The sequence below is a fragment of the Enhydra lutris genome, unplaced genomic scaffold, assembly GCF_002288905.1.
Source record: "Enhydra lutris kenyoni isolate GAN:26980312 unplaced genomic scaffold, ASM228890v2 scaffoldscaffold21, whole genome shotgun sequence".
Classification (NCBI taxonomy): Eukaryota; Metazoa; Chordata; class Mammalia; order Carnivora; family Mustelidae; genus Enhydra; species Enhydra lutris.
In genome coordinates this window covers 35,560,228-35,582,318 of record NW_019154105.1, presented here as the reverse complement: position 1 = coordinate 35,582,318, position 22,091 = coordinate 35,560,228, and the positions used below count along the sequence as shown (strand labels likewise).

At 35.3% G+C, this 22,091-nt stretch overlaps 1 protein-coding gene across 1 annotated transcript in view; it reads left to right on the top strand.

Annotated features, from left to right (window-relative positions):
* The window catches only part of LOC111149006 (NEDD4 binding protein 2), a 78,788-nt gene that overhangs the window by 13,595 nt on the left and 43,102 nt on the right, over positions 1–22,091 (top strand). The window contains exons 2-5 of the mRNA XM_022505881.1: positions 814–910; positions 15,341–15,680; positions 19,069–20,215; positions 20,796–20,920. Of these exons, the coding sequence (XP_022361589.1) occupies positions 15,455–15,680; positions 19,069–20,215; positions 20,796–20,920 (1,498 nt within the window). The 5' untranslated portion in view covers positions 814–910; positions 15,341–15,454. The remainder of the gene's footprint in view (positions 1–813; positions 911–15,340; positions 15,681–19,068; positions 20,216–20,795; positions 20,921–22,091) is intronic.

The following is a 22,091-nucleotide window of genomic DNA, read 5'->3' as shown; positions in this document are numbered from 1 at the left end:
TTGAAATGATGTTCTACCTGGAGAATAAATGCTTAGTTTGTTCCTTTAATATAGCCTTTTCTGGAGGGTTACAGTTACCTCCAGTGGTGACAAATGAGGTTGGGTCTTTTTTCTTTGTCTTTGTTTTTGTTTTTGTTTTTTACTTTTGTGGCTTGCTTTCTTTCCTTTTTTTTTTTTTTTTTTTTGGCCAATATATACTTTTATTTATTTTTTAAAAATTAATTTAATTTTATTTTTTCAGTGTTCCACGATTCATTGTTTATGCACCATACCCAGTGCTCCACGCAATACATGACCTTCTTAATACCCACCAACAGGCTCACCCAACCTCCCACCCTTCTCCCCTCCAAAACCCTCAATTTGTTTCTCAGAGTCCACAGTCTCTCATACTTCATCTCCCCCGTGGATTTCCCTAGTTCACTTTTCCTTTCCTTCTCTTAATGTCCTCCATGTTATTCCTTATGCTCCATAAGTTAGTGAAACTATATGGTAATTGATTCTCTCTGCTTGACTTATTTCACTCAACATAATCTTCTCCAGTCCATGTTGATACAAAAGTTGGGTATTCATCCTTTCTGATGGAGGCATAATATTCCATTGTATATATGGACCAAATCTTCTTTATCCATTTGTCTGTTGAAGGGCATCTTGGCTCTTTCCACAGTTTGGCGATTACTTTTGTGGCTTTCTGTGTGGAATATCATATGTACTTATAAGTATTACATATTTTGAACTTCGGTTTCATTTAGGATTATATTTCGATGTAGATTTGCCTTTATTGCATATATAAAATATATTAATATTTTTTTGTAGTGAGAAGACATGTTGAATAACAGGAAGAGCTGTAGAGTTTGCAGATATCAACTGTGGCCTTAATAAGCACATTCTTAGCGTCTATGTCAGACAGATGGTAAGTATTGTTAAAGTCATAGAGTATGAATTTTTTGCACTTAGGTTCTCAAGCATTTTTTGTGATTTAAAAAAATCTCTCAGAAAGAAAATGTAATCATGGATTTTGTTACTAGAACTTCTCAAAGAGCTTGTGCTTGTATAAAAAAACTGTATTGTAGTCCTGCTTTTCCTCTTTAATGTTTCCCCTTTAATGTTTTAGTGTCTCTGCTTCTAAAATGCTTCTTCATATTTTATATATTCTCCATCTGCAAATATTATTTGTGCACCTATTTTATGTATGGGACTACAGCTAACTGTCAGACGAGTATGTATCATTACCTGTGTTATTAAGGAACATGGCTAATGGGGAGATATACACACATAGATGAAAATATGTTGGTAAAACCAACAGTGAGACCCTAAAATAACCAAGCAAGACAAATACTGGCAGTATGTAATGGAGGATTATAGAAAGTGTTGAAGAACTCTAGAGAATTACATCTTCCTGGGTTTTTTGGCCAAATGCTGTATATTATTTAGCAACTGGATTTTTCCCTTAAAAATATGTTGCAGGGGTCTTTCTGGTTTCTACACACATCTGGTTTCTTTATCTTAAACTGTTTAATAGTTGCCTAGTATTCTAAAGGGTGACTTTTACCCTAATTTATTCAGCCATACTCTTATCCATTGATATTTAGGATGTCTTCAATGATTAGATATGGTAGTTTTTATGTCAGATAAATACATTTTAAGATTACTGGTCACTTAATTCTGATTACATTTTGTATAAATGCTGATGTTTTGTTTGTTTGTTTGTTTGTTTTTAGTGACACACCTTTTGGTACCTTCATGAGATTTAGTATTTATCTTATCCTTATCATAGTGGTACACTTAAAATCATTTTGTAGGTAACTTAATCCCCAGTAAAGATGGATTGTTTGGTTTGGGTGGCATTTGTTTCTGAAAGAGATGTTTCTTCATCTTGTTTGGGATGATAGAATGTTTTGAGTTCTGTGACTTCCATATATATTCCTTATAGAGTGATGTTTTCATTTTTCTTTCTTTTTTGATGGCTTTAAGGAGCTAAAGTATTATTAATAAATTTGTTAGTATCAATTTTCTTAGGCCTCTCCTTTCTAGATGGTTGATATTGCATATATTAAATAGAATATCTTTCTTGATTATTACAGAAATTTGTTATTTTCTGATATTGTTCTATAAAGTTAAGTTTTCTAAAATTAGTAGCCTTTGTATAAATATAGCAGATTTATTTGTAAATGACATGGGGAATTTCTTTAGTGTTTTAGTATTGTGTTGATGATGTAGCTTTCGATAGGAAGGTTTTTTTTTTTGAAGTGGTATTTATTGGTGTATTCACTTTAATGACAGTACTGACTATTGCCATACCAGTGTTAGAGTTTGTGTTCACTCTACTACGTTTATAAATATCATGTTAACCCAGACTTTTTTTTTTGATGTTTAAAAGAACATGTATCTTTATTTCTTAAAACAAAACAAAACAAAACAAAACAAAAACCCCCCAAAAAACTTGAGTTGTTAAGGCCTCCTGCTGGAATATTCTGATGATAATCAGTGAGCAAATACATATTGGTTAGGTTCTCTATCAGGTTAAAATTGAATTATAGAGGTAGGAGAGCTTAGAAAATGTATATATGAAATTTAAATTTTCATGGTCTCGTTATTAATAAAAATTTATATTACTTGTTTTTAGGTTCTTCATTTGAGCCAGTTTCACATTTCTCCATAATATATCAAACCTTACTTACCCATCCTTATTTCCCACATCGTTTTAGAATACACTCTCTAGGTCAGGTATGTATGTGAAGAAGCTACATAACCTTGTTTAAACTAGTGTATTAATAAAGCTCTCTTCATAGAAGAAGGAAGATGCATTGGATCAGTTGATAAAAGAGTTGAAGATCACGCAGGGGGATAAATGGGATTGAAATAATCTGGGTACATAAAGTAAAACTGGTACTTGGTGGTAGTGTATGTTTTCATAGAGGTGCTTCACTATACTAAATATTAGTTGGACACTTAAGCTGCTTACATGTTTAGATCTTTTTCTGTATAAATGGACACCATGGAAAAAGAGGTAGAAGGGATGTATGGCTTGCCAGATGGAGGAAGTATAGGGGAAATCTAAGATTCAGCTTTATTAATAGTGGTTGTTTTTTCCCTCCTGATTATTAAAGTATGTATATAGTATAGATTATTTGGAAAATGCAAAAGTAGTATTTGAAAAGAGTACTATGCTAAATATAAAGTTACTTATAATCCCATAAACAAGAGATTTCTTTTCCAGTCTAATATTGTAATCTAAACTAGTCCCATTTGGGTGTCTGTATAAATTATATTTAGTTTTGTGTCTTTCTTTCTTTTCTAACATTGTCTTAAAAAAAAAAACCTCTCGGGGCGCCTGGGTGGCTCAGTGGGTTAAAGCTTCTGCCTTCGGCTCGGGTCATGATCCCAGGGTCCTGGGATCGAGCCCCACATCGGGCTCTCTGCTCAGTGGGAAGCCTGCCTCCTCCTCTCTCTCTCTCTCTCTGCCTGCTTGTGATTTTTGTCTGTCAAATAAATAAATAAAATCTTAAAAAAAAAAGCTGTTTAAAATAAAACAACAACAACAAAAAAAACCTCTCAAATATTATCCAAAATATAGTCTTTTTTTTTTTTAAAGATTTTATTTATTTATTTGAAACAGAGAGAGAGAGATCACAAGTATGCAGAGAGGCAGGCATAGAGAGAGAGAGAGGAGAAAGCGGGCTCCCCGCTGAGCAGAGAGCCTGATGTGGGCCTCGATCCCAGGACCCTGAGATCATGACCCAAGCCGAAGGCAGAGGCTCAACCCACTGAGCCACCCAGGCGCCCCCAAAATATAGTCTTTAATGACTGTATAAAATTCCATTTTAGGAATCTTTTTTTTTTTTTTAAAGATTTTATTTATTTGACAGACAGAGATCACGAGTAGGCAGAGAGGCAGGCAGAGAGAGAGGAGGAAGCAGGCTCCCTGCTGAGCAGAAAGCCTGATGCGGGGCTCGATCCCAGGACCCTGAGATCATGACCTGAGCTGAAAGCAGAAGCTTAACCCACTGAGCCACTCAGGTGCCCCCCATTTTAGGAATCTTAAAGGGATATTGTGCTTAGTGGACTCTAATAAATCTGGGTTCAATCCCAGTTTTGTTCCTTGAGAGCCTTAAGCTTGATAACTTATCTTTTCTAGTTCTTATTTTTCTTATTTGCAAAATAGGCATAATATTACTTACCATTTTAAAAGTTAAGTAAAATCATGGCCATAACATTCTAGCTGACGTATGTTAGTATTTAATAAACTATAATTGCTATCACCAGAAATTATTTTTTCATTTCTTTCTCATTACCTTGTTGTTTTTTAGTTTTTCTTTGTAAAAAAATTACTGTATTTTGAATATTTCTGTATAAATATCTATTTAAATATGTAAATCTGATTATTTTCTATCATGAATTTCTTGAAAGTGGAATTGTTTGATCAAAGAATATAAGTTGACCCTTGAACAACACGGGTTTAAACTGCCTGGATCCACTGGCATGCAGATTTCTTACAGTATAGTACTGCAAATATATTTTCTCCTCTTTATATTTTCCTTAATAACATTTTATTTTCTCTAGCTTACTTTATTGTAACAAAACAGTATATAATACATTTACAAAATTTGTGTTAATTGACTTATGTTTATATTCTCAGTAAGGCTTCCAGTCAACTATAGGCTGTTAGTAGTTAAGTCAGAAGTTATCAGTGGTGGGGCGCCTGGGTGGCTCAGTGGGTTAAACCCGGGGTCCTGGGATCAAGCCCCACATTGGGCTCTCTGCTCGGTGAGGAGCCTGCTTTCTCCTCTCTCTCTGCCTGCCTCTCTGCCTACTTGTGATCTCTCTCTGTTAAGTGATTAAATAAAATCTTAGAAAAAAAAAAAAGAAGTTATCAGTGGATTTTTGATTACCTGGTTGATGTTCTTACCACCTCCCCCAACGTTGTTCAAAGGTCAACTGTAATTTGAGATTTCTTGATACACAGTGACAGTTTGCTTTCTAGAAAGGTTCTACTAGTTTATTCTCATTACAGTGTATTAGAATTCCTATTTCACTATAGCCTTGCCAACAGTGGCTATTATTATTTTAAAAATTATTTTTTTATCTATTAAGCAACATAACAAGATCAAGACCTGAGCTGAGATCAAGAGTTAGACGTTTAACTGAGTCACCCAGGCACCTCAGTAATATTCTTTTAACTTCACTTTTTTAAAAAAAAAGATTTATTTATTTATTTATTTGTCAGAGAGAGAGAGAGAGAGAGAGGAGAGAGAGCACAAGCAGGGGAAGTGGCAGGCAGAAGAAGAAGCAGGTTCCCTGCTGAGCAAGGAGGCCGATACGGGACTCCATCCCAGGACCCTGGGATCATGATCTGAGCCAAAAGCAGATGCTTTACTGATGACACCAGCCAGGCGTTCCTCTTTTAACTTCATTTTATTAATAGGGTTATACTTTTAAATTTTTATTGAGTATTACTATTTCTTCCTAGAATTCTATACCTATTGCTTTCCTGTTCTTCTTTCTTTTTCCTTACCTTAATCCTTTATTTATCTAGCAGGAATTTATTGAGTGCTTACTATGTGCTAGAGCTTGTTTTGGTATTGGTATATAGTTTTGGTACTTACTATTTGGTTTAGTGGTGGCAGTGCAGGAGTGAACAGAATTGCCAAAAACCTTTGTCTTCAAAGAGTTTACTTCCTAGTGTCAGGGTATATACAAGCATTAAACAACATAAACATTGAAATTACAGAGTGGTAATTGATTTGGAGGGAAAAAATAATGAGAGGGAAATGGAGAGAACATTCGTGTGTACAGTTTTGCATAGGACGGTTAGGGGAAGACTTGCTGCAAAGGTGCCATAAGTTAAGTCTTGTAAGGAGTGAGTCGGGTAGGTATCCGGGGGAGTGCATTTCAGGCTATGAATTAAGTATAAGGGCAGTGAAACAGGAGAATACTGGGTGAATTTAAGAAAGAGCAAGAGGGAGAGTACCAAGAAATGATTTGAAAGAGTTTTTAGGGAACCAGACTGTTTAGTATCTTAATTAGGCCATTTTAAGAATTTGAGCTTTTACTCTATATGAAATGCAGAGGTCTTGGAGGCTTTAAATCAAATCTTTGACTTAGGATCTACAGATTCAACAGAGTCCCTGTCAATATTCCAAAAGGCTTCTTTGCAGAAATTGGTAAACGCATTCTAAATTTTACATGTAAATCCAAAGGGCCCAGAATAGTCAGAAGTCTTGGAAAAGAAGAGCAAAGTTCAAAGACTCACTTTTCCTGATTTTATTTTACTTTTTAAAAGATTTTATTGTCAGAGAGAGAGAGATACAGAGAGACAGAGTACAAGCAGGGGGTTTGGCAGGCAGAGGGAGAAGCAGGATTCCTGTTGAGCAAGAAGCCGGATGTGGGACTCTATCCCAGGACCCTGGGATCGTGACCTGAGCTGAAAGGCAGACGCTTAACTGACTGAGCCACCCAGGCGTCCTTACTTTTCCTGATTTTAAAACTTCACTATAAGTCAAGATGATGTGATACTGGCATAAGAGTAGATATATAGACCAGTGAAATAGAATTGAGAATTTGTAATAAACCCTTATAGTTATGGTCAGTTGATTTTTGGCATGGGTGCCAAGACCATTCATTAGAGAAAGAATAGTCTTTTTTTTTTCCAAAGATTTTATTTATTTGTTAGGGAGCCAGCGAGAGAGAGAGAGAGAGCTCACAAGCTGGGGCGAGCAGCAAAGGGAGAGGGAGATGCAGACTCCCTGGTGAGCAGGGAGCCCGACGGTGGCAGGGGTGGGGGGGCTCGATCCCAGGACCCTGGGATGGACCTGAGCCAAAGGCAGATGCTTAATGGCTGAGCCCTCCAGGTGCCCCAGTGTGTAGAGTTTCTATCATGAGTGGATGTTGATGTTTTTCAAATAGTTTTTCTGTGTATATTGAGTTGATTATGTGATTTTTTTTCTTTATTTTGGTAATACTGGGTATTGCATTGATTAATTTTCCAAACATTAAAACAACTTTATAATCTAAAAATAAATTCAGGTTAGTTGTGATACATTATTTTTATAAATAACTAATATTTTTATGTTTTATATAGTATATCACTCATAATTTATATCTTACTACTGTAATATTTTGCTTTGGAATTTTGCATCTATTTTCATGATTGAAATAGGCCTGGAACATTTTTCTTTTAATATCCTTGTAAGGTTTTGGTATCAAGGTTAGGTTGACCTCATAAAATGAGTTGGGAAGTGTTTTCACTTTAACTGAGTCTCTAGAAGAGTTTGTGTAAGATTGATATTACAGGTTATTTAGTGGGATTTACTTATGAAGCCATCTAGACCCTAGGGTTTTCTTTGTGGGAAGGTTTTAAATTAAAGATTCATTTCTTTAATAGATACAAGACTATCGGATCTTGTTATTTCAGATATGGTATGATGTATGTTTTTTTAAAAATGTACATTCCATTTAAAGCTTAAAATTGGCATAAAATTATTTATGATCTCTCTCCCTCTTTTAACACATGTCTCTGGACTTGATGGGCCCAGCACGCTTCCACTGTGCAACTCTGCTGTCTCTGGACTTGATAATGATGTCCCCTTTTTCATTTCTGATATCGGTAATTTGTACCTCCTCTCTCTTTTTGTTGCTCTTGCCAGAGATTTGTTATTTTTAATAGTTTTTTTTTTAAGACTAGTTTAGATTTCAGAGAACTGTCTTTTGATGTTGTTGATCCCATTTACTATGTATTTGTTTTCTATTTTGTATTTGCTGTTTGTTATTTCCTTTCTAGTTTCTTTGGGTTTGATTTGCTGCTGCCCCCTTCCAAATTGCCTATTGAATGTTTAGACAGTTGATTTTTCAGCCTTTCTTTTTTTCTGATATATGCATTTGTATGCATCTTTTTTTTTAAAATAAAGATTTTAATTATATATTTGAGAGAGAATATGAATGGGGGGAGGGGAAAGAGAGAGGGAGAGTCAGAGTCCCTGCTGAGCAGGGAGCCTGATTGCAGGGTGGGACTGGATCCCAGGACCCTGAGATCATGACCTGAGCTGAAGGCAGATGAACTAACTGAGCCACCCAGGCACCTGCATTTGTACACGTCTTTTTCTGTGCGTGACTTTAGTTGTATCTCACAAATTTGGATATATTTATTTGGTTAAAATATTTTCTAATATTAATTTTTTTATTTTTTAAATTTTCATTTATTTATTTTTAAAAAGATTTTACTTACTTATTTAGAGAGGGCTTGTGGGGGGGTGGGGAAGGCAGAGTGACAGAGAGGGACAAGCAGACTCTGAGCTGAGTGCAGAACCAGATCCAGGGTTCGATCTCACATCCCTGAAATCATGACCCGAGCCAAAATCAAGAGTTGGATGCTTAACTCACTGAGTGACCCAGGTGCCCTTTAACTATTATCTTAAATTGATGTTAGCATTTCACTAACATAGTGGAATTCTTCTTTGGCTTAAGTACAGGAGTATATTTTCAAACAACTGTGTCTTCTAGTTCTGTTTTAGTCATTAATTTTAATATAATCCCATATGTACTTGAAAATAAAGTATATTCTGTGGTTATTTGGTCCAATGTTATATAGATATTAAGCCAAGTTATTTATTGATCTTCTCTGTCCTTATTGTTCCTCCCTTCTTTTTTTTCTATTTTGTTGGGGGGCTCTTTTTTCTAATAGTTACAGAGGGAGCGTTTTTACAAGTTGAATACAAACTTAGAATTGCAGAATTGTTACATCTTCCTGGTGGATTTTATCATCGACTTTTATCATTGACATGTACATCAATGGTGATTTAGATAAGAGCAATTTTTATTTTTTTTGAAAATGATTTAATATTTGATGTAAAAAGAACAACATAAATCACAGGGAAAATCAGAACCTTTCTGGGCTTCTTTTTCACTTATTTTAGTTTAGATTGGCTTGTACTTTGAAATGAATATAGGAGAAGGTACCAAAACCTTTGGTTGCTTAAGATCTCTAAAATTTTTTTTCCTTTTAAAAAATTTTTATTTTTTTATTCAAGTATAATTAACATACGGTGTTATATTAGTTTCAGGTATACAGTATAATGAGTCAATAATTCTATGTATTTCTCAGTGCTCATCAATATAAGCATACTCTTTTTTTTTTTTATAAATTTTATTTATTTATTTGACAGACAGAGATCACAAGTAGGCAGAGAGGCAGGCAGAGAGAGAGGAGGAAGCAGGCTCCCCGCAGAGCAGAGAGCCCGATGTGGGGCTCGATCCCAGGACCCTGGGATCATGACCTGAGCCGAAGGCAGAAGCTTTAACCCACTGAGCCACCCAGGCGCCCCATAAGCATACTCTTTAATCCCTTTTATTTCACCCATTTGCCAACTTACCTCCCCTCTGGCAACCACCATTTTGTTCTCTGTATTTAAGAGTCTGGCTTTCCGGGGTGCCTGGGTGGCTCAGTGGGTTGAGCTGCTGCCTTTGGCTCGGGTCATGATCTCGGGGTCCTGGGATCAAGCCCTGCGTTGGGCTCTCTGCTCGGCGGGGAGCCTGCTTCCTCCTCTCTCTGCCTGCCTCTCTGCCTGCTTGTGATCTCTCTGTCAAATAAATGGGTGAAATCTTTAAAAAAAAAAAAAAAATAGAGTCTGGCTTTCCCCCCGCCTTGGTTCATTTGTTTTGTTTCTTAAATTCCACATGTGAGTGAAATCATATGATATTAGTCTTTCTCTGACTGGCTATTTCACTTAGCATTATATCTTCTAGGTCCATCCCATGTTGTTGCAAGTGGCAAGATTTCGTGGCCTTTTTATGGCTGAGTAATATTCCACTGTGTATGTGTGCATGTACACATCCCACATCTTTAATCATCTATTGATGGATACTTGGGCATAGAGGCTTGAATTCATGACCCTGACATCAAGACCTGAGCTGAGATCAAGAGTTGGACACTTAATGGACTAAGCCATCCAGGCACCCTTATGTCTTGGCTATTATAAATAATGCTTCAATAAACATAGGGGTTCATGTATCTTTTTGAATCAGTGTTTTCATTTGGGGTAAATACCCAGTAGTGGAATTACTGGATAATATGGTAATTCTATTTTTAATATTTTGAGGAACCTCCAAATAACTCAGTACCTAAAAACTGAATAATCTGGTTAAAATGGGCAAAGGACCTGAATAGACATTTTTCTAAAGAAAACATACAGATAGGCAACAGACAAGTGAAAAGATGCTCAACGTCACTAATCATTGGGGAAATGCAAATTAAAAATACGAGATACCACTTTACACCTATCAGAATTATTGAAGTCAAAAAAATAATAAGTTTTGATGAGGATTTGGAGAAAAAGGAACCTTTGTGCACTGTTGGTAGATAAGAGCAATTTTAGGGTAGTTGTAGAAATGGTGGAGGCAAAAATCTATGAAAGAATGGAAGGAGAAAAATTGAAAACAGTTGCTGTATGTTGTATGTATTTTCCCCTGATTTTGTTTCTGATACATAGGTCTTTTACATTTAAATGTGGCTAGATCTGTTAGTATTTTTTTTTCCTTATGATTTCCTCTTTGTACTTTTTTGCTTATATAGTTTCTTATTTTCCTAAGATAGGATATTCACTTGTTCCATGGATCTTATATTACTGAACAGTGCTGCCCAATAGAATTTTCTGCACTGATGGGAAAAGTTTACTATTTCTGCTCTCCAATATGATAATCATTAACCACATGTAGTAACTGAGCATTTGAAATATGAGTAGTATGACTGATGAAATGAATTTTTAATTTAACATGCTTTTTTTCAGAATTAAACTTTTTATTTTGGGATTATACATTCACATCTGGCTCTAATAAATGTACAGAGAAATCTCCTGTGCTCTTTACACAGTTCCCCTGATGGAACATTTTTGTACAACTGTTCTATGGTATCACAACCAGGATATTGTCCTTGATATAGAACATTTCCATCACTACAAGAATCCCCCAACTTACCCTTAAATGGCCACACCCACTTGCCCTCCTCTCCCATCCCTTCCTTAGCTCTTGGCAGTCATTAATCTGTTCTCTATTTCTTTAATTTAAAATGTTATATTAATGGGATCATTCAATATATAGCCTTCGGGGATTGCATTTTTTCCGTTCAGCATAACTCTGGAATTTCATCCAGGTTATTTTTGTGTATCATTACTTTATTCCTTTTTATTGCTAACTAGTAATTTGTGGAATGGAATGGAAGTATCATAATTTGTTTAACAGTTCACCCATTGAAGGACATCCGAATTGTTTTCTAGTTTTTGGTTATAATGAATAAAGCTGCTATAAACTTGGTGTACAGGTTTTTGGGTGAACTTAATATTTAATTTCTCTTAGATAAATGCCCAGAAATGCAGTTGCTGAATTGTTGTATGATCTTGCGTGTTTAGCTTTTAAAGAAACCTCCAAACTCTTTTCCAAAGTGACTGTACCATTTTACATTCCCAGCAGAGTGTATGAGCCATCCATTTTCTCTGTAACCTTGCCAGGATTTTGTGTTGTCATTAGTTTTTAGGTTAGCCCATTTGATAGCTGTGTAAGTAATATCTCATTGTATATAGCTTTAATTTTGCATTTACTTAATGCCTAATGTTGTTGAACATCTTTTATGTGCCTATTTGCCATTCATATATCCTTTTGGTATTACGCTTTTTGCCCATTTTCTAATTGAATTGTTTGGTTTTTACTCTGGAGTTTTGGTAAGTTCTTTATATATTTTAGATATTAGTCCTTTGTTGGATATATGGTATGCAGATATTTCCTCCAATCTGTAACTTGTGTTTTCATTTTCTTAACAAGGTCTTTCAGAGAGTGAAAGTTTTTAATTTTGATGAAGTACAGTTTATCTGGTTTTCCTTTTATGGATTATGCTTTTGGTTTCTGTTTAGCTCTAGGTCCCAGAGATTTTCTCCTCTTTTTTGTGTGTGTGTGTGTGTGTGTGTGTTTTGTTTCTTTTCCTAAGATGTTTATAGTTTTATGGATTTGAGTTTTTGGTCCATTTTGAGATAATTTTTCTATCAAATGTGAAAATGAGGTCAACATTTATTTTTTTTAATCTGTGGATACCCACTCGCTATAGTTCCATTTGTTGAAAGGACTATCTTTTCTCCATTAAATTGCTTTTGCACCTGTCAAAAGCATATTGGTATATTTCTGTGTTGGTATATTTCTGGGTTCTCTCTTCTGTTTCTAAGTCTATAATCTGTTTTCAGATCTATATGTCTGTCCCTCTACTGATACCATACAGTCTTGGTTAATGTAGTTATACAATAAATCTTGAAATTGAGTTGACTGATTCCTCTCTTTCAAAATTGTTGTAGCAGTTCTAGTTCCTTTGTCTTTACATTTAGTTTGAGAATAATCTTGTCTGTATCCACAAAAAAAATCTGAGAATAATCTTGTCCATATCCACAAAAACTCTTGCTGCGGTTTTGATAGGAATTCTATCAGATTAGGGAAAATTAACATCTTTACTATGTTCAGTTTTCTAGTCCGTGAACATCCTGTGTCTTCCCATTTATTTAGATCTTTGATGTCTTTTATCAGTGTTCTGTAGTTTTCAGCATATAAGGTTCTGTAGTGATATCCTTTTTTTCATTCCTGATATTGGTACTATGTGTCTTTCCTCCTTTTTTCTTTGTTAGTCATGTTAGAGGTTTGTCATTTTTATTTTTGAAGAACTACCAGTTTGTTTCATTGATTTTTCTTTTTTGCTCTTACATTTTCCGTTTATTCATTTCTGCTCTTATTTTTATTTATTCCCTTTTGCTAGCTGTGGATTTGTTTTGCTCTCCTTTTTCTAGGTAATTGTGGTGGGAGCTTCAATTATTGATTTGAGACTTTTCCTCTTTTGTGATTTGTATGCATTTGGTTATAAATTTCCAGCATTGCTGCTTTAGCTGTGTCCTACAAATTTTGATATGATTTATTTTCATTTTCATTCATTTCAGTGTATTTTTAAATTTTTCTTCAGACTTTCTCTCTGACTCATGGGTTATTAGGTATATTGCTTAAGGTCCGGTTATCTCTGTTAATTGATTACTGCTTTGATTCCATTGTGGTCAGAGAATACACTTTGTATGATTTCAGTCCTTTTAAATTTTCTGGGTTTGTTTTAAGGCCTCGGATATGGTCTTTCTTGGTACATATTTGGTGGGCACTTGGAAATAATGTATTCTGCTATTGTTGGGTGGCGTGTTTTATAAAAGTCGATTGTTCTTAATTGATGATGTTACTGTGTTCTGTATCCTTGCTCATCTTCTGTCTAGTTATTCTATCAATTGTTGAGAGAGGAGTTTGAAATTTCTCTAATTGTGGATCTGTCCATTTCATTTCAGTTCTCTCAGCTTCTGCTTCACTTATTTAGTGGCTCTTTTGTTTGGTGTATACACATTTAGGGTTGCTATGTCTTCTTGGTGCACTGATCCTTTATGATCATATAATGTCCTTCTCTGTCTGATAATTTTTTTCCCCTCCGCATTCTACTTTATGTGCTATTAATATAGAAAAGTGCAATTTAACTTAATTTAAATTAATTTAAATTTAAATTTAAATAGGCACATGTGGCCAGTGGCTGCCATATTGACAGTGCGGTTCTGGAAGACGGAGAGAGCTATGCCACAATAAATTTAATTAAAAGGTAAATTTTATAGTATGGGTGTTAAGGGCCAATGGTTGGTTTGGAGAAAGGGAGATTGGGGCAGAGGGATTGGGGGGACATGATTTTAAATTGGGTAATCAAGGAAGAAATCATTGACTGTGACACTTGAATAAAGATTTGAAGGAGTTGCAAATTTTTGGGGAAGAGTTTATCAGAGGCCAGGAGGGAGATGGGCTACTGTAAGAACTTTAGCTTTTACTGAGTGATGTGGAGAGCCACTTGAGGATTTAGAGCAGATTTTGATTCATTCTGACTTGTAGGTTGTTGTATATATGTATGTTGTATTTTGTACAAAGATCATTCTGCCTAGTGTGTTGAAAATAGACTGTAGGAGACAAGGGTTGGAAGCAGAGTATTTAGGATCCTGGAATATGAGTGAATGAGGACAGTAGCTAGACCAAATGGTTAGAGCAGATTTTGGGGAAAATATCAGACATTTAGTTTTAGATATGTTAAATTTGAAACGTTTATTAGATACATCCAAGTAGAGAAAGTAAGTAGACTATCTGGGGTTCTCTAGATCAATGAGTCCCTGCCCTTGTGGAGCTTACTTACACTTTATTAATTATGGGTAGTAAATACAATAAAAAATGAGTAAAACATACACTGTGTTAGAAGATGATAAGTCTTACGAGAAAATTCGAATAAGGAAAGTCGGATAAGTGGTGTTGGGGATTGACTTCTTGAGTGGGTAATGTTTAAGTAATGATAGGAAGGGGTTGAGGAAAGAAACTTTTATAGATACCTGAGAGACTAGTAGTTTAGGTAGAGGGAGCCAAATATAAAAGTTCCCCGTAGGGAACATGGCTGGTGTGTTTGGAGAAGAACAAGGAGGCGAAGTGTGGCTGGAGCGACACTGAGCAAGGGAAAGAGGTTTAGGGATGACAGTACTGACGTAACACATGTCTGAGTTATGGGCTTTTACTTTTTATGGGTTTTAAGGGTTTGGGCTTTTACTCTGAGTGAAATGGGAAGTCAGTAGATAGTTAAGCAGATCTGTATGATCTGACTTATAGTTTAACTGAGTCACTACTGATTGCTCTGCTACATGTAAATAGGAGAAGGGACAAGGAGATTGGTTTGAGACTTTTATAGTAATCTAGGCAATAGGCTGTGGTGGCAGTGAGATTGTGAGGAAAGGTCATGTTCTGGATACATTTTGAGGGTTGTATTGACAAAGTTGGCTTACTGGTTGGATGTGGGATGAGAGGAGTTAGGAATTTTCTAAGATCTGATTTCTGATCTGAGCAGTTGGAATAATAGAGTTGTATTAATTGAGACTGGAAAGACTGAGAAGAGTGGATGTGAAGGAAGTGACCAAGAGCTCAGTTTTGGACATGTTAAGTTTATAATGCCTGTTAGACATCCAAATTTGGTGTTCAGTAGGCATTGTCATTGTGAATACTGTTTTATGTTTTTCAAAAATAAAATAATGACATTAAAACAGTGTATACACTGTTGTGAAAATTGATTACAGTTGTTAATATCTTGAGTTTTAACATGTTCAATCCTGGTAAAACTTGAGTATTTTAGAGAGAGAGAAGTTGTCTGACTGCTTTTTGGCTTTGCTACCAGAGTTGGTGGTACTTTCTTAGAGTTAAATAAAGATGTCATTCCGATTTTAGAAATGGAAATGTAACTATATAGTCTGTTTTTACTTGCTTTCTGTTTTAGGTCCTATTACTGCTGGATTGTGCAAGATATTTAACCATGTTTTCTTTGAGGTATGACTTAAATATCAAACATCTTAAATAAGAAAAGGGAAACATTTTAGTTTTGGAAGTCAGAATGCCAAGGAGAAGGAAAAATCTTGGGGGAAATCCTTTTCGGAAGACTGCAAACTCTAAGGAAGTTGTCGTATCCGGTGTTGCTAGTCATGAGGAGCCAACTACTATTCCTTCCATGTGTGAGACAAAAGTTGATCAGGAGGAACTCTTCACCAGTATCTCAGAGATGTTTTCTGATCTGGATCCCGATGTAGTGTATTTGATGCTTTCTGAATGTGATTTCAAAGGTGAGAAAAAGTTTAGTTTGAACCCTTTGCATCATATAAGAAGATTCCATGTACTGTGCCATGACTAGTAGTAATATAGAAAAATAATTGCCTTATTCTGTTTTGTTAATTTATTGAGCATCTGCTATGGGCAAGGTACTAAGTTGGTATTGTGAGTAATATGAAGAAGAAAACATAGTTTTTTCTGCTTTTGAGAAATATACAGTTCTAGATGTAAGATGTATATATAGATGTCATATTTTATGGTTTTTTTTTTTTTAATCTTTCCTCTAGAACAGGTGGGTGCTATTAACATTTCGGACCGTATCATTCTTTGTTGTGAGTGGCTTTCCTATAAATCATAGGATGTTTAGCAGTGTCCCTGGCCTATTCTCCGTAGATTCCAGTAGCGACCTTCAGCAGCCTGTTGTGACAATTAAAAATGTCTCCATCTATTGTCATATGTCTCTTGGGGACCAGAATCATCCCCAACTGAGAACCACTGTCTTAGGATGTAAGCTCCATAAAGACAGATTTTTATAAACTGTTTTTATGCTGTATCCCCAGCCCCTAATATAGCAAATGATTCAGATAGGACCTCAGTAAATATTTACTGAATGAAAAGATAATTGTAATTGTGGGAATAAGAGCTGATTAGGAGTTGATGCTAATAGGGTAGTGTTTCACAATATTGGCTTTGGAGTCAAGAAACCTGGGTTAGATTTCTGGTTCTGCCACTTAAGCTCTCTGGGTCTGTTTACTTATCTGCTAATGAGAAAAATAATAATATGTATCTCACATGACTTTTTTGGTGAGAATTGAGGATTTTTTTTTTTTTTTTGGTAAAGTCTTTATCTTTAGTATTGTTAATAACTTGTAATAAATTGTTTGGAAGTATTTTGGCAGATGGACAAGCAATCAAAGTTGACTAAATGAGTAAATTAAATGTTAATGCTTAGTGTTGATATGATCAGTGTAAGATAAAATTATTCAAGATTGGGGAAGTTTTGCTAATGGATGAGGAACTTCCATTTTTACTTATTACATGGACTGTGATGTGAGCATATTCTAACTATCCTGTTATGATATGTATGCAGAAAACCAGTTTTCAGCAGTCCACATGATGCTAAGAAATGATAGTGTGTAGAATTTTATGTGTGACTTCAATATTTATTTCCTGATGTTGCGGCATTTTAAAATTTGTTTCACATACACTAACATAGAAATGAGGAATTACAAGAAAAATATATTACCCTTACATCCTAACAAAAAACATTTCTCTTTTCCAGGATCTTCTCTACACCTAGTCCATAAATACTGATATTTTGAGTATTTTGAAAAATAGTGTTGATGAAAATATGTATTTTGCTTTTTAAACTTAACCTAAGCATTTTTTCCAGTGTTGTTGTGATCTTTATAACTATTTTTAATAGCTTTCTAATATTTCACTGAATTGTTGTGCTCTAATTTTTTTAGTTATATGTAAATTTTTCATGAATAATTAATAATTTTTTTGGTTGACCTTGTGGTTTTTCTATTATGTAGATTTTCTTCGTAGAACTACTTCTGTGTTTGCTTGCGTGCTTTCTTTCTTTTTCCCCCCCATGTTTAGGGCTTCTAACCTTTGTACTATTGCTATAATATCCTAACTGATCTCTGCCAGGCCTGCCCCTCCAATTCCTCTTTGTTTTTCTTCTTAAGGGAACATTAATTGGGTGCTTACTAGGTGCCAGTCCTTGTGCACAGCACATTTTCATGGATTATCTCATTTAATCCTCACAACAACCCTATGAGGTAGGTACTTTTATTATCCCCATATTGCAAATGAGAGAATCAAGGCTTAGGAAAGTTAGGTAACTTGTTCAGAGGGTCATAGGCAGCAAGCGGAGATTTAGGTGTTGGTTTTCTGACTCTAGACCAGAGCTGTTACCTCCTGTGCTCTGCTTCCTTTTCATATATATTTTCCATAAAACAAAAGAGGAAACACAAAAATAAGCAAAACTCCAAATTTCAAATGCTTAGCAATTCTAATTCTGTATTTGTATTATAATAGAAAGAGCTCAGCATTGGAGTCAGACATACCAGTCCTGACTCTGTCACTTAATATCTGTGTGACTTGGGCCGACTTAATATACTTTTTGAACTTTATTTTCTTCATCTATTTGCTAGAAATACTATACCTCATAGTATTATTTGATGGTTCATTGAGGTGATAAATATAAACCATGAGAGACTGTGGACCCTGAGGAACTAACTGAGGGTTTTGGAAGGGAGGGGGATGAAAGGTTGGGTGAGCCTGGTGGTGGGTATTAAGGAGGGCACATATTGCATGGAGCACTGGGTGTGGTGCATAAACAATGAATTCTGGAACACTGAAAAGAAATTAAAAAAAAAAGAAAGCTCCTAGCTCAAATATGGTGACAGGTAGTTTTTGTAGAAAGTAAAATTGATATGTCCTACCATGACATGTAGCACTTTTTCCAATTCTACTTGATCTTTTCCAGTTTTGTCTCCTTTTATCTTCCGTACCTACTGTGTGCTCATACTCCAACCAACTTAATACCTTAAACATGCTTTGTGTTTTCAAGACTGTCTTTACTTTTCCCTTTGTGTCTGACAAGTTTCTTTTTAATCTTCAAGTCCCAGTTCACTTATTACCTTACATGAAATTTTTCTTTATTCTCCTATAAGGCTGCTATGGCATTTGTGTATTACTAAAAGTGTGTATTATTTAATCTATATTATATTATAATTAATTGTTTTCTAACTTAATTATCTTTACCTCCATTAGGCTTTAAAAATCCCTTAAGTATAGTAAAAACTATGTCTTATTTACTTTGAACAGAGTATGTCTGATATGCTGATGCCTATTTTTTGTATTAAGTGAAATTTATAGCGTAAACCATATAAATAGGTTTATAGGAGAGTACTTAAAAATGCTTAATATTTAAAAGGATAGGCAAGTAAAATGCTTAATATTTAAAAGGATATTCAATATAAATAATGAATTAACTGGTTTTGGGTCTTTATAAATAACCATAATATTTGCAATTATAGATATTTTTAAATACAACTTACAGATAATTTTTAGATACAACTTATAGATACCTTTAGATATAATTCATAGATATTTATGTTTATTCTCAGTTGTCAGAGATTATCTTCTTGATGGCAATTTATTGTCCTACTTTAATGCAATTTGTCTGATAGTAACAGCATTACATGACTTCATTCAAACCTTTCACTAATATAGACTGGTATATTTGTAAAATATTAGTTAAAAAATGACTTGAATATTTATAAATTTCTATATTCCATTCAGTGCAAAAGTATAAATTTACCCAGATTTTAATCAAATTATACTTCACTGTTTTCAATACACATGTATATTGCTCTTGTTGTTGTACAGTTGAAAATGCAATGGATTGTCTATTAGAATTATCTGCCACTGACGCCAAGGTAGAAGAATCATCTTCAAAAAGCTTTGTTGCTTCTGAGAACCAAGTAAGTGTTGTGGGACGTGAAATAATGGAAAAGTATCTTCCTGAAGAAGAGAGTGAAGAATCAAAAATGGATTCATTTTTGGACATGCAGCTAACCGAAGACTTGGATTCTTTGATACAGAATGCTTTTGAGAAATTGAACTCTTCTCCTGATGACCAAGTATACTCATTTTTGCCTTTACAAGATGTTAATAGTGTTAGTGACCCGAGTGCATTTATAAATTCCGATTCAAATAGTATGACTCCCATTCTTTCTGCACAAAATGTGGATTTGAACAGTGAAAATTTAGAGAATTCTGCCTCTGCATTAAGTTCAAACACCTTAATTTCACATTCTGTTTCTAATGAGTCCAAAAGTTTTATAAAGGATGACACATTGGCATTGGAAGATTCTCTTCTCAGTAGTTCTTTAAATGTAGCAAATGACACTGTGGTGGGTGGTAGCAATCTCAGTCAAAGACAGAAAGAGCTTTTAGAATCTGAGTGTGTCGAGACTCCATTCTCTCCAGCCCCTGTAGATTTGGATGCCAACGAACCTCAGCCTCCTTTAAGCCTTCCCGTGCAAAATCTGGGGCTTGATTTACTAGGTACAAGTGGGGATCAGAAATCTACTTCTCTCCCTGATGCATTTGTACCTTCTGAAGAATTTGGTTTCAAGCCACAGAAACATACTGAACTGCCGTCAAAGGGGAAGGATGTGAATTACTGCCCTATACTTACCCCTCTCCCTCTACTGCTGCCTCCTCCTCCCCCTCCACCAATGTGGAATCCAATGATTCCTGCTTTTGACCTCTTTCAAGGAAATCATGGCTTTGTAGCTCCTGTTGTAACCACCACTACACACTGGAGACCGGTCAACTACACGTTTCCCCCTCCAGTTATTTCTCACACTTCCCCAACAAAGTTATGGAGAAATCAAGAGGGAACAAGTGCTTATCAAGTGCAAGAAGCCCCAGTTTCTCAGATTGTAAGAAAGAAGATGTCATCTTATGTTGGACTGGTTCTTGTTCTTCTCAGAGGGCTTCCAGGATCAGGAAAATCCTTTTTGGCAAGGTATGAGGTTTAATTGAGTTTTTAAAACAGTATAGTGCTTGAACGTGAACATTAACAGAGTATGAATATGTGAAATGCTATTGCTTAATAGAGATGTTTAGTAACCACTAAAATTTTTTCTTTTTACTCATTTTTTTTCTTTGTAGCTAATAGCAGTACTCTTTTCTCCAGAAGTTTTTATTGAAGCCTTCTATCTTAGACTGTCATTTTGGGAGATAGAATAGAAGAAAAATTCAAAGATAATTCCAAGACTGTGAACTTCTGAAATCAGTAGAAATAGCTTTATGTGAAAGAGAACTAATTTGAATGGGAAAAAAGAGAAGTTCAACTTTGATTACAGAGTTACAAAGCCATAATTGATTTTCAATTCAAGGAATAAAATAGACTTGCTTTAGGTCAATGTTCTTGGGAGTCAAACTTCTGCTAAGAGGATTTCCGATATGAGTTGTCTGGATATTATTGTATTCTCACTTTTAAGTACCAATACTTGAATTCTTTATTTGGATTATGACCTTGTAAAAATTAGGAGAGAGAATTTAGGATAAAAGTTAATGAAAATAATTCCATTTATCTTTCACAGGACTTTGCAAGAGGATAATCCAAGTGGAGTTATTCTGAGTACTGATGATTATTTTTACATAAATGGACAGTACCAGTTTGATATAAAGTACTTAGGAGAAGCACATGAATGGAACCAGAATCGTGGTAAGAATAGATATTAGATTTTGAGTAATATTAAGAGCAATATGAAATATTTGTCTTTTGAGAGGGAGACAGTTTTTAAGAAGGGTATAATTCCCTTTATTTATTTCTCCTTTTTAAGATTTTATTTACTTGATAGAGAGAACTCATGAGTGTGGGGTGAGAGGTAGAGGGAGAGGGAGAACCAGACACCTTGCTGAGCAGGGAGCCCCATGCTTGGCTTGATCCCAGAACCCCAGGATCATGACCAGCTGAAGGCAGTTGCTTAACTGACTGAACCACCCAGGTGCCCCCCAACTTTAATTACTAAAGTGAATTATTTACTTAACTATATGTAATATATAAAATTGTAACAGTTGTTACATTACAGAGTAAGAGGTGAAAGAGGTTAGTCTTATGTTACAGAATTGTTAGGATTAAACAAGTTAAATTTTGTAAAATGCTTAGAACATCGCATGGCGTGTTTAAGTTTTACTTAATCAGTGGAGATTTTCTGTATGGGTCTCAGAATAGCTCAAGATGTCTCCAGTTGTCTGGTATGCTTCAGTTTCTATTTCCTAAAATGGATTTTTTTTTTAAAGATTTTATTTATTTATTTAAGAGAGAGAGAGCACAAGTGGGATGAGGGGCAGAGGGAGAAGCAGACTCCCTGCTGAGCAGGGAGCCCAATTCAGGGCTCAGTTCCAGGACTCCAGGATCATGACCTGAAGTAAAGGCAGAAGCTTAACCGACTGAGCCACCCAGGTGTCCCCTAGAATGGAATTTGAATTGTTAACCCCTACTCTTCCCTAGATTGATTTTATTGTTATGGGGGGACAGTGTGAGAGTAAAAATGGCTCTCCTCAAACCGACCTTACTGCTTTTATTAGTGTAATGATCTGTTCACTGAAGATGGTTTTATCATGAAATATTTAGTTACAAATAGTTTGAATTTCATATGAGGAATTCTTTTTCTTTTCTTTGTTCTTTCCTATTTTCTGTTCTTTTCTCTTCTTTCTTAGTAGGCTCCATCGCCAATGTGGAGCTCAACATGGGGCTTGAACTCAGGACTCTGAGATCAAGACCTGAGCCAAGATCAAGAGTCAGCAGCTTTACTGACTGAGCCACCCAGGCATCCCATGAGGAATTTTAATACACATAGACACTATGTTAGCCTTTATTTTATGATAAAGGC